This window comes from Chroicocephalus ridibundus, chromosome Z (genome assembly GCF_963924245.1).
Source record: "Chroicocephalus ridibundus chromosome Z, bChrRid1.1, whole genome shotgun sequence".
Lineage (NCBI taxonomy): Eukaryota > Metazoa > Chordata > Aves > Charadriiformes > Laridae > Chroicocephalus > Chroicocephalus ridibundus.
In genome coordinates, this window is record NC_086316.1 from 46109593 (window position 1) to 46122623 (window position 13031).

The 13031-nt window shown below is 40.5% G+C and overlaps 1 protein-coding gene across 6 annotated transcripts in view; it reads right to left on the reverse strand.

Annotated features, from left to right (window-relative positions):
- Positions 1-3662: 3662 nt before the first annotated feature.
- TJP2 (tight junction protein 2) overlaps positions 3663-13031 on the reverse strand; it is a 69465-nt gene continuing 60096 nt past the window's right edge. For all 6 annotated transcript variants that reach the window (XM_063320855.1, XM_063320856.1, XM_063320854.1 and 3 more), the window contains 10 exons: positions 12040-12227; positions 10847-10942; positions 10660-10739; positions 9377-9587; positions 8855-8955; positions 8265-8477; positions 7792-7902; positions 6692-7030; positions 6178-6263; positions 3663-4593 (listed from right to left, as the gene is read on the reverse strand). In XM_063320855.1, the coding sequence (XP_063176925.1) occupies positions 4425-4593; positions 6178-6263; positions 6692-7030; positions 7792-7902; positions 8265-8477; positions 8855-8955; positions 9377-9587; positions 10660-10739; positions 10847-10942; positions 12040-12227 (1594 nt within the window). In that variant the 3' untranslated portion in view covers positions 3663-4424. The remainder of the gene's footprint in view (positions 4594-6177; positions 6264-6691; positions 7031-7791; positions 7903-8264; positions 8478-8854; positions 8956-9376; positions 9588-10659; positions 10740-10846; positions 10943-12039; positions 12228-13031) is intronic.

Here is a 13031-nt window from a genome sequence, read left to right on the forward strand (position 1 = left end):
TTTTGTTTTCCTGTAATAGTGCCACATCCGATAAATGTTATTTTCTTTTTAACGCTAAAACCCCCGTTGCGGTTTGGCCTCAGAGGGCAACAAAGAACCACGTGCCGCTTGTTCGGGCCTTCCCCATACGGGAAAGAATCGGGAGAAAAAGTCAAAACTCGTGGGTTGAGACAAAGGCAGTTTAACAGAACAGCAAAGGGAACAAGAAAACAACAACAATAACGCGGACAGAGGAATGTGCAAAGGCGATTACGGAAGCGCCGCTCACCCACCGGACCCAGGACGGCCCGGCCGGCTCCAAGCGGCGACTTCCTGCCCCCTCCCCGGGCACCTCCGAGCGGGCACGTCCCTGCCGGAGCCCGCGGAAAATTAACCCTATCCCCGACGGAACCAGGAAACCCCACATGCCCCTTGCTAAGAGATGCCAGAAGCACAAGGAAGTTTTAAGTGTCTTATTTTTTTCTGCAAAATAGTACAACCAGTTATTAAAATAAAATCCAATTTAAGTACACATTCCACTGTCATGAAAAGTAGGTGGAGCCTTTGTTTTACCTACATGTTGTAGTATCTTGGAGACAGCAGAGGCTGCTGAGGAAGTCAGCTCCTATAATGAGTTCAGATCATTTATGACTTCTTTGGAATTTGGAATTTTTGCTGGCATCTGGTGGAGGTCACACAGCTAGAATACAGTCTTTTAGACGAGTAATCTAACGAGCAAGATTGCTTAAAAAAGCAATCATTTTTTGAAGCCACAAAAAGTATCAATGCACAGATAAAATGCTGCTGACACGTGCCTAGAACAAGTACGTGTGGTTAGATTCATGGCGAAAAATCCCAACCAAACAAAACCAATCCAACAACTTGTTTGATGAAAAATCCCTGCCTCCACACAGTTTACGTCTCTGCTTCTGACTGCTCTTCAGAAGTCAACACAATCTTCCACAGGCAGTAGTTGTGGGTAAGCAATGACAGAATGCAAAATATGAAAGTGTTACATCACATAGGAAGACGGGACACTTGAGAATGTCAGCCATCAGATAAACGAACTAGTAGAAAGGTGGATGGAGTCAAGAGTTGTAGCAGAACAAAGTCAAGTCTCTCTAAAGTCACTGGATTCGTATCTTGAAGGGTTTACTATGTTCATCATGTTCATGTTCATCACCTGACGTTTCTTATCCCTGTTATTTTGATTAATTTCTGGTATTTTAGAGCAACCAATGGGATAAAAATGTCCTTGAAAATGAGTATGTATACTCTGAAAGAGCTTAGATTTTCTAGGTTAGATTTTGCCACAGCAAAGTATAGTAAGGATAGACAGAATTTAAAAACATGACTACAAGATTCTAGTAGTCCAAGGCCCATATATTCACCATAATACTTGTGAAAACGCTACTCCTTTTCACAAGCTGGCAGACTTGTCAGCCGCTTATGCTTCTGCACCAAATTCCATATCCTGGAGTTAAACAAGGTTGAAATCCCCTGGTAAAATTACTGCCTACAAGCAAGTTCAAGAGGAACTAGCAAAGCAAATTCGTTCCTGGTTAAAGAAGTGCAATTCCATTGTTTGGCTTTTTATAGCAGCCGTGAACTTATGCACATCAAACAGCACAATAGGGCAGGCTGATGAAAATGTTTGACTGTTGAGCATGTCACAAATTGTAACTGCTAACTAGTACAAAAGCCAATAAAATAGGACACTAAAAGAGACCTATTTTGTCTTCAGCGTTACATGGGGGAAGAGAGAAAGCTGGTCATTTCAAGACCAAAGTCGACTCCGTGGATGCTGAGATCTAAGTTTCTCTTGGGACTCAGAGGGAAAGGAAGATATTTTAGCAACATTGCATAGACTTTCAGCACCCTACAGAATACTGAAACATTCTTCAAGAGTTCAGACACCCTGATAGTGTAATGAGAGCAAAAGCGGAAGTGTTCATAAAATGAATGAGTCAAGGATCTTGGATTGTGGTGGGGAAAAGCACACAGAAGAACTGATGATCATAACGCTTATTTTAGCGTTGATATTACACAACCAAACTATAAACTAAATTCTAATACAGGCATCGCTAATCATTGCAAAGATAAGAGTTGTGGGACTGAAGTACAGATGAATCCGCATCTAAAAAGACAGCTGGAAAAGTTTTAATGCTAACAAGTTCTCTCCAGCTGAATGTAAAAAAGGCTTAATGAAAGTAGTATCTTTATAAATATTTTTATATTGATATCTATTTTTAGATATTCTATATACTTGATATAGTTCTATATATTTTGGTTGGCATCTATATATAGGCAATAAATTTTTATATTGGCATCTTGAATATCTTTATCAACGATCTGGGCAAGGGAACCAAGTGCAAGTTTGCAGCTGACACCAAGTTGGGTGGGAGTGTGGGTCTGCTTGAGGGTAGGACAGCACTACGGAGGGATCTGGACAGGCTGGACCAATGGGCTGAGACCAATGGTATGAGGTTCAACAAGGCCAAGTGCTGGGTCCTGCACTTGGGTCACAACAACCCCACGCAGCGCCACAGGCTTGAGGAGGGGTGGCTGGAAAGCTGCCTGGTGGAAAAGGACTTGGGGGTGTGGGTCAGCAGCAGCTGAATATGAGCCAGCAGTGTGCCCAGGTGGCCAAGGCAGCCAACAGCATCCTGGCCTGTAGGGAAGTGATCATCCCCCTCTACACTCAGCACCTCGAGTACTGTGCTCAGTTTTGGGCCCCTCGCTCCAAGAAAGACACTGAGGTGCTGGAGCGTATTCAAAGAAGAGCAAGGAAGCCGGTGAAGGGCCTAGAGAACAAGTCCTGTTAGGATCAGCTGAGGGAATGGGGGTTGTTTCGCCTGGAGAAAAGGAAGCTGAGGGGAGACCTTATTGCTCTCTACAACTACCGGAAAGGAGGCTGTAGCCAGGTGGGGGTTGGTCTCTTCTCCTGATTAACAAGCGATATGACAAGAGGAAATGGCCTCAAGTTGCACTAGGGGAGGTGTAGATTGGGTATTAGGAAAAAATTCTTCACCAAAAGGGTTGTCAAGCATTGGAACAGGCTGCCCAGGGAAGTGGTTGAATCACCATCCCTGAAGTTATTTAAAAGAGATGTAGATGCGGCTCTTAGGGACATAGTTTAGTGGTGGACTTGGCAGTGTTAGGTTTATGGTTGGATCTGATCATCCTAAAGGTCTTTTCCAACCTAAATGATTCTATTCTAAAATTCTAATCTACGGTGAGCAGTACAAATTTCCTCATCTGAGATGCATGTACTCCTTTGCTTCAACGAGAAAATTTTACCTTTTTTTTGTTTGAAGAGAGCATTAGAAAATCATGTTTTCTATCACATGAGCAAAAATAAATTTCTCTGTGACCCTTTCAAGAATTTTTATTTTATACAGCAGAATTAAGGATAAAGAGCAGGAATGGGGAGGCAGAAGATAATACTCTGAAAGATAAGTCTCTTGCAGCAAGTCCATAGTTCTGCATCAGTTTTATTTTAAATCACAATAAATTTTAAAGCAATGTTCGGAACACTGGGAAACAACAGTGATGTGTCCCAGTCACTTGAACAGCAGAAGAGGAGACCCTGAACTGAACAGTGTACTGCACTACGTATACTCATGAAAGTCAGAGACTCTAGAAATCTAATACTGTTCAAAAGAAAAATAAGATATGCCATGTTTGTCTAGAATATAGCCTTTATTATTTTCAGTCTGTGTAAATTTTAATACATGATTGAATTTCTACATCATTTTCTCTTTTTAAGCACATCCTGGTCTTTTCAAGCAACCCAGTCAATTGCACCTTTATTATGTACAGTCAGTATTTATGAAATATTGCATATTTATCTATGAACTTAGAAAAAATAACATGCAAGGGAAGTTGTTACCATGATCCTGATAAAAAAAAAAAAAGAGATAGGTAAAACAGTCAATCCCCTTTTAGTGTGTTATGGCTTTGCACCAAGAATCAGATGTCAAAACAAAACAGTTTAAGATGCTTCTTGTTAAAGGCACTTACTGTTCTTCAAATACTCTTTCAGATTTAGTTCTATTGCATTAAGAAGTGTATCTCTAGGAGCATACTTTCATAACACAGCAGAACAGTCCAAAAAGGCAGCATTAATGAAAAGGAAAAAAAGGTTTTTATGTTAAAATATGAAAATACCAAGAATTAACACAAACTTACAGGATTTGGTCCTTATAAAACAGGCAACAGCATTCAGGCAATAGTGATTTCTTTTCTTAGATGCTAACAAAATAATATCCCCAAAAACGAACTCTTCCAGTTCCAGCGTATAGATATGTCTGAATTCAGTAGTGTACGTACCCTCTAACGGCATCTTCAATAAAAATACAGTTTTTCAAGACTAACTACTGCTCCACTTTGGCTGGGAAGGAAGAAACCTCAAAAGAGCATTATACATGCACATGCTAGCAAGCCTACAACTCTGTGTCTCTATATCTGGATGGCTGTCCATAATACCCCTTCTTAGAGTGGTCTGATAGCTGCCGACGGTACTCCTCCTCCTCCTCTGCATCGCTGCCGTAACTGCCACGGTTCTCTAGGTAAGGTCTCATAGGAGGTTTCTGGGGTTCTGGAGGTCTGGAGCTAACACAGCGAGACAGGGAAGGAGAGAGAGATAATGTTTACTTCCATTCTGAAAAGCTGAAAAATAATTGTACTTAGTCTTGGCTTTATGGCTGTGTACAACCTAGAAAGGCACATGGAGCAAATTAAATCCCTTCTATCCCATAAACAATTGCATGCCCATAGTATGCCTGTCTGGAGAGGCATCTTATTTCTGTGTTCAGATTTGATCTACTCCACCTACCTGTAAGAATGACAAATTTAAAATTATTAAACACCCTGCACCCCACATCAAGAGCTTTACAGCACTTTAGTCCCTGAGCAGAGAGGTTTTGAGCCATTGCTGCTACCCCAGCTGACATTTTCCTCAATTATTTTTGTGCCAGATTCTTTCTGTAACTGCTTCTTTTTTTGCATCGCCAGTTTCCTGTCTCAAAGTCTGAAGACTTCTTATGTGACATTCCTAAAATTGACACCCTTCTCACTTGATACCCTCTTGCTAGGGCTCTTATCCTTAAAAGAGGGCAGAAATAAGCCACGCGTTTTGTACGCTGTGGTGCTACCCATTTAATGGGACTTTAAGCAGATACACAGAAATAAAATCTGCCAAGGGCAGACATTTCCTCAGTTTCAACGTCAAGATGTTATCCTCCTTCCATATTGCCCCAGTGCTTAAACATTCCCTTTAAGCCAAACATACTTGTAAAAAGACAACAGCGCTGATTTCTGTATGTAAGCAAACATTCTGCATATGTGGTTAAAGGTTACTTTTCACTACTAAAAAGCTTCCAAGGCTATATAAAAAAAACCAGTATGCTTTTCTGAACCTACCAAGAAAACCTGAAAATAATCACTTCAGGTTTTGCATTTTAGATTATATGCTATGACATCAAAGGATTTGATTTATTGGAAAAAAAGGTCCCATTTCTATTGGCTATTACTAAGAGGCAAGAAAACCTTCAAGTCCTAAAGAGCAGAAAACAAACTCCATCGCAGTTTCTTAGCCCTTGCACAGGTGACTGCTCAAGTCATAGAAATATGCAGTGTGTAGGGTAAGACGACACAATGTCAATCAGTCCAGAACCCACTGAATTTTAATGAAAGACTAGTACTTTCAGGAGACTTGACAGGTGACCTCAGGCAAGTTTCATCCTCAGTTTCCCTACCCACACAATACATCTGTAACAGAATAAGCATTTGATAAATTAAGTGTTATTAAGTAATTAAAACTGCATTTATTCGTTAGGGTAGACTAACAGTCATCAAGTATCTAGCACAGAAAGAACAGACATCAGAGGACATGAATGCAGAAAAAAAGCTTCCCAGTAATACTGATGGGGGCAAAAACCTGGCACTGCAAATACTTCAGCAAAAGCCTATAGTGATTCTTCCTAGGTAACTCAAATACTATGAATGAACAAAAAGAAGAAGATAGCCTGGAAAACAAGAAGAGTTCCTGAAGTTTTGCCCCCCCTTTACAGTAATCTCTAAGGCACAATAAGAAGGCAGGATTGTTTGTATGAGTAAAACCCAGCAAGATCAGTTTTCCTCCTGCTGGTGAAGTAAACAATCAAGACAGAATGCTTTAAACTGGATACATCCTACCTCATAGGCTGGGGCCAGCTCTGTTCAGACTTCTGTGTTTTGACAGGGACAGCATAAATATCCGGGTGCTTCTGGGCTATTTCAAGCTTTAAAAGAAAGTAGGAGAAAATAACGGTTCTTTTTAAGTCTATCCATTAGAGATCCTATAGATTACAGATCTAGCAGGTCACAGCTACATCTGAAACGATTAAAGCACAAATTGATAACAGATCTTATTCATATTCCTACAATTATATAACCTTTTGCTAGAGTAGTAATTCAAAGTGCACGTGAAAACAAAGCATTGCCAGAAGGATTATTAGAAGTCAGCTTTCTATAGTTACAAGAGAAAGCCTTAAAATAAATCCTCTTTTTACATTCCGGTCCACACAATGGCATGTCTGTGTGTATGTGTGGTTTCCCAAACTTCTCCCTCCAGAAGCAACACAATGCAAGGTCATGATTTTCCTTTTCAGGATGCAAGCTGTTCTATATGTTGGAAAGCACAGCAGCGGGAAAATGCATCTCTTCATACCCTGGCATTCTGGGCCTCTTGTAGCTCTTGCATTCTTTGCATCCTCGCCTTATGATCCATCTCCTCAAATATTTTGACTTTCCTCAGTACAGATTTTGGAGTATTTTCTTGTTCGCTTCCTTCCTCTTCTAACTTTGCCTCTTCCTCCTCCTCTGCAGGTGGGACTGCTTGTTGAGTGTTCCTCAGGATGGGACGCCCAAAGGCTGGTTTCACAGAAACAGGTGGTGGTGCTGCTTTGGCTGATACAGTTGAAGTCTCACTGCTGCCAGCAACGTTACTTGATTTGGAATCATAGTTCTTGGGGAAGTCATATAGATCCTCTTTGTTTTGTAACTTTCCCTTTAAGTTTAAAACACACAAACAAAGTTTAAATCAGCAACTTCATAACTTTCATTTCAAATGAAGGCTTTAATCTGAAATTAATCGTTTTGCCTATGTATTTAAACAGCGTCAATCTTCAAATACCTTTCAACTGTTACTTTGGATGAACTGCTGCATCATTTTGTCCATACGCTTATACACTACATGTCAACCTATAGAAGAGTAGCCCATTTAGCCTTGTTTGTCCCATTTGTTAAGGATTACCAGAACTACAGCGTGTGTTAGGGGACAAGAACACTGAACTCCCAAATGATTTGTCAGTACTACCTACTGTCAAATGTTACCACCAGGAGCTTGGAAGTGCACAGGACATTCCTGAGCAAGGTTTGAATAAACAGTTAACATCAATTTCTAGTGATGGAGACTGATTTCAGAGGTGGTAGACTCTGGTTTTGTGCTTCAGAATGGCCATCAGAAATGCTTTTCATGATGATTCGCCTCTGTTTGTTCTTGCTGAGCTAAAGAAGTGTCTTTCAATTTCTTAGCAGACACAAAATGGAGTCTACTTTCTTCTTCCCTATAGAGATCACACATACTCAAAGATGACTTTTGCATTTTCCCTCTGTTTGATCCTGCAACACCTTCAGTCATTCCTTCTCTTCACACTACCAATGTTTTCTAGTCTCTGATCATTCCTACTGCTCTTCCTAATGTGCCACACCATGGCGAATTTTCCAGAAGGAGGAACTTTGTATTCAGATTTGCTTCTACATGTTTACCTTAGGTGGCTCAGGCTTGAAGGCTGGAGGTGGACTTGGTTCTCTAAGGATCTCCCTGCTACCAGCTTTTCTCAACCGAGTCCTTGGTTCTGGACTAAATTTTTTTAAACTCTATGAAAGAGAGAAAGAAAAAGATAAAAATCACTGCAGTATCCACTAATTCAATCATTTTTCTCTCTCTCAAGCTCACTATTTTGGGAACAGTAACCAGGAGTCAAATGACGGTCAGCAACCTGACCACAATCACTGCAGATGTAATTGCAAAGTTCAGGGTGATGAGACATCATCAGGACACCTATAGAGTTAGGCAGAAAAGCAGAGCTATTACGATTTTTGCTCTACACAATGTGGCTCTAAAACACTATCAGAGGTAAAATAAAGCTGCTGTTTAAAAAATTCTCATTTTTAAGCCATGCATACAGGGCTTTCAGAGAGACCAAAGTACAGTCTTGTTGAAAATCCAGTCATCTCACCTCCTCATGATGCACAGGTTCAGAGGACCGGCTAACGGATGAAATCCTTGGCTCATCCAAAGGCTCATCGAGTTCATTGTCAGTGTATGCACCTCCTTCTCCATCTGTATCCTCGAGGTCACTGATCAGTCGACTGTCACAACTCAAATAATCAGCACCCATTGCAGTAAGGTAAGACATACGATCATCCGCATCATCTTCCATGCCTTCCATCTAGAGAAAAGTCAGTAAGAATTAAGGAACAAAGATTAAATACATGAGAATTAGAGTCTAGCTGGGTCTCAACATCATGCCAAACAACTCCTTAAGAATGACTTTGCAGAACTGAAAGACAGACTAGTGCAGAATCACAATGGAAAGTCCTGTAAGAATTTATCCCTCCTCAGCATTCTCCCCCAGCCACAGCGTTAGCGATGAAAGCTCCAAAGTGTAACAGAAAGAACAACGGAAAGTAATGTTTTGTTACGAAGAAAGTCACCAACCTGTCTAACCTATCCAGCATTGTCAAGAAAAAGTTTCAATAATTTTTACTGGCAAGAGATATCCTGGGACATCTGTATAGCTTAGTACAGTATAGACTGACTGCTTACCTTCCCTTCTGATACCCATACTGCTTCTCCTTGCTGTTGCTGAATTGTATCTTTCAGACTACCGTACCAGCTATCATTGGCTGAATTCAAATTGATGGTGGCTGTAAAAATCGAAGGAAGAAGTATATATACATGGCAAATGCAATGTGATCCTTTATCCAGTCTTCGCTGTTTAACGCTTTTTGGTTTAGCTATGTGAGAATGTTAAACAGCCATTTCATTTAGAACATCGGCAGAAGCATGGTATTTTTATTTTACTGTTTGTCCACTCCTCAAGCTTATTAAATCACTTAGCTTTTAACGACAGTACACCAATTCATAATTTCTTTTGTATTAGAATTGGTCAGAACAAGGAACTCTGACAAAAGTCAAGGAAGGGATTGCTCACGACCACACCTTCATACCCTTTCAGTTCCAGCCTGCACAAATTAATATGCAGAGTAGCAAGTGGATGTCTCAAGACTCACACAGTCACATCCACTACTCTCTTGGTAAGCAGGTTAGACACACATTCTTCCTTACCTGTAAAGAGGTGGGAACAAGTTTTCTTCAGCTTGTTTGCTTGCTCGTAAAGTTTTCTTGAGCTCTTGTTTGATGTGGAACATAGCCTTTGTCTCATGGTTTTCACACCCTGCTTACTGTCTGGGTTAAAGAAGACCACGATTGGAAACCACTGGGTATAATTTAGCAGGTCCACCGCTTTAGGAGTCACATCCAACAGAGCGTGTTTATCCTGTTAGCAAGAAAGCCCAGTCAGTGTGCTGCTTGTGGGGAGCAAGAGGAGGTGGTTGGAATGGCATCCTAGGAAAACCAGGGTATTTTTTTTTCCAAATAAACCACAACTTGCTGGATTTTTTTTTTCCCCCTCACAGTTATATTGCCTTCAGAAGCCACAGCAGGTAGACTTTTTCTTTCAGCTCCATCTTTTTTTAACAGCTTTTGCCTGGATATCTACATTCTTATGTTAACTAACTCTCTTGTTAAGGAAAATGCACTGATTCCACTTTTTTTTTTTTAAATAGGTAGTGCAAGTTAACTAGCTTTTCTCTCTACCTGCCCATACCACAGCTTCCACTACCACAACTATTCTGGGTGCTATCTGTGAGCTTTTATTTACATTTACTACCTGAGGCAAATCTCACTTGTTTCATTTAATATATTCCTTCTCAGCTACTTTTAGTGCAAAGATGAATGGGATTTTCAAACTTGTGCTTCAGTGGGGCCTGAGCTGTGAACAGCCTTCTGTGTGACATTGAACCCCTTTGACATTGCTTTTACTTGGCTCAGGGCAATAGGCCAAAAGAATATACTCTGCAGCTTAAGTTTTTTAAGCTTCTTGATTACCACCTATTTACTTGATCTCTAAACAGTATTAGAAAGAGAGTCAATGCAGTCTCAGTAGATGCTACTTAGCTATCATAGTCACTTCCCGTTCAGTTTAATAATAGTAACTCTGAAAATAAAATGTTAAGTTTCTGATGACAGTAAGAGCAAGTAGAGCACTGCGTGACACGACAGCCTCCATGGCAAATTCAGAAAGCATACAGTAAAACACCCGTGCCCCTCTGTTCAAATTTAGGTACAGGAAGGAGAATTTAATTTCTAATATCAGGTTCACCCTCCCACTTGGAGGACAGCCATCAAAATTATAAAAATTGTTGTTGAACAAGCCCTATCATTAAGCCAAGTCTGCTTATTGCAGAAATAGATGCTGTGAAGATTTGAGGACTCTGCAAGCTTTAGAAGCAAACAAATCAAACAACGTGCCTTTGAGCATAAGCCATTTTCAGAGAGAAATACTCTACCTGCTCAATGATTTGCCTCACAGTGTTCAAGCGCACTACCCCAGTTGACTTCTCTGAACCTGCGTCTCTGGGTTCTGTCTCTGCAAAGACAACATTTTAGCTTGTCTAGAGTGACAGGGCAGCTGTGATTATTAAGTTATCCGTTCTCTCGGTTAAGGATGATAAGGAAGCTAGGAGGACAACTTACTTGCTGTCTGGTACAGGTGAGGCAAATCATTTGACAACTTCTCCATAGCAACATCTGCAATAGGGCCAAATATCACCACAGGTCTCTTAAAACCAGCTGAAATAAAAATATTTGGAGAAAAGATAAGTCTGAGAAGACTGATTTTATATATAAGTGAAGTGGCACGGACAAGATCCTCAATTACTACGCAAGGTTACGAGTAAGTTGAAGACATCAAAAAATACGTTTTAAGAATTTTATTTCTCTAAAGTTTGTAGAACAGCATAACTCATACAGAAAGCTATTTTTATCAGCTGAGAAAGCAAAAGAGATTGTTTCAATTTAACAGCTTCCTTATTCTTTCTAATGAAGGTATATCGAGAGGATTCTACATTCGGAAAACACACAGGAGATCTTCAGTAATCTTTCCATCCAGCAAAACAGCATGAACCCTGGCCCAGAGGGTTTTGTGTGAATAAAGATGAAAATGCTAAACCAGCAGCAGGGCAGCTTGAAGAAGCAAAGAAATGGAAATTCTGTTATGCTTATGTCAAAACAAGTGGAAACACAGCCCTCGCAAGTTAGTGGGGGAATGCCATTCTATTGCTTACTCTATCTTGGTACCTGGGAGCTGCTTTAAAATACTTTTTAGTATTTGTTTTGTTCCACAATACTGTCATGTGCCAATACCCAGAAAATTATCTTGACTTGTTCAACATCACTAGTAACATAGCTAGTTTATAGCCATGGAGATGGCACACATCAAGCTTGATTACCCTGGGACAATCTGTTGGAAATACGTAGGTTTTAGTTGCTGTCAAGGTAATGTTAAAGTGGTATTTATGAGCAAGCTAAAGACTGTGATTGATCTCGGGCATTTGGATTGTACTTTCAGAGCTAGCCAAGGGGAAGATGAGGAAACAAGAAAACCCTGCTCGTTTCTTCCTTTTTTCATGTTAAACCTCGACATTGGCATGTGTAATTTGGAGGCAAAAGAGAACAGCAGCAGTTTAAAAACATAAAAAGCTTTTTTTCTTAGAGTAGTTAATAACATGCAGAAATCTGCATTCTGAGAAAAAAAGTCATCCCTTTCTGTTGCTCAAATTTAACATTGAACCCAAGCTGTTGGAAATCGCTTCCTTAGCTGACCAAACGTTTGGACGCTAAACCAGACAGCAATAAATGGGCAGCTGGCTCACAGCAGTCTCACTTACCCTCACGCAACTGAACTCGCTCATAAGCCGGGAATTTTGTGCTCACAGATACAATAGCTGTCAAATCTTCACGACTCTTCCTCAGATTCTTCTTCACTCCAGATCGCTGGCCACGTGTTCTCCAGAAGTCTGCCCTATCGCTTGAGCCATCTTTTTGAGCATTTTGAACACTGGCCATCTGCTCAGCTCTGACAGAGAAACCAGAGTTCGTTTGTTGAGTCAAAGAGGGCAAAGGCACTTTCACTGAAGAACAACGGATTTTCAATTTACAACAGGTAATTTGCCAGATAGACAGCCGTAAGTGGAGGAAAGAATAGCGAAGTTCAGGTTCTTTTGCCTTGGAGCAAACACAGTGTCAGAACAATGCTCCGCCTTGACACAGCTACAAGACTGCAGGGCAGGAATTGAGTCCTCAGGTCTTAAACTGATAAAGCACGCAAGCATAAATAAAAGAACGCAACTGCAAAGAGGTGGTGAGGAGCACAACTCAGCACTATTCTCTTCTCATTAGGCCTTCTAAGTTAAGTCACTATAGCACAGAAACAAAGGCTGGCTTGGTCAGATCACTTAGCAGAGAGGACAGAGTGTACTGAACAGGAAAGGGGCAAGGGAGTCATATAAGAAGCATATTGCAGGATCTTCTGCATGACGCAATTGTGATCCTTTTTCCTCAATCGTAAAATTACAACCACGCTCAAGAACTTAAAAGCTACAGTCTAAAGATACCCTTATTTTTTGATGATGGATTTTACTACTTTTACTCATTGTGCACATATGAACACTTATTGTTACCTCACAGGAATTTTGACTAGGAAAGCATACTTAAGCAAAAAACATTGCTGTGGCTCACTCAGTATTTCACACAAAAGTAAGGACTACAGCTACCAAGAAATATTAGCCTTGGAATAAACTCTTGAAACATTTCCTGTAAGGATACACAGAAGAAATTCACGCACTGAAGTTCTTTTAAAAGATTAGTTATCATAGTATTC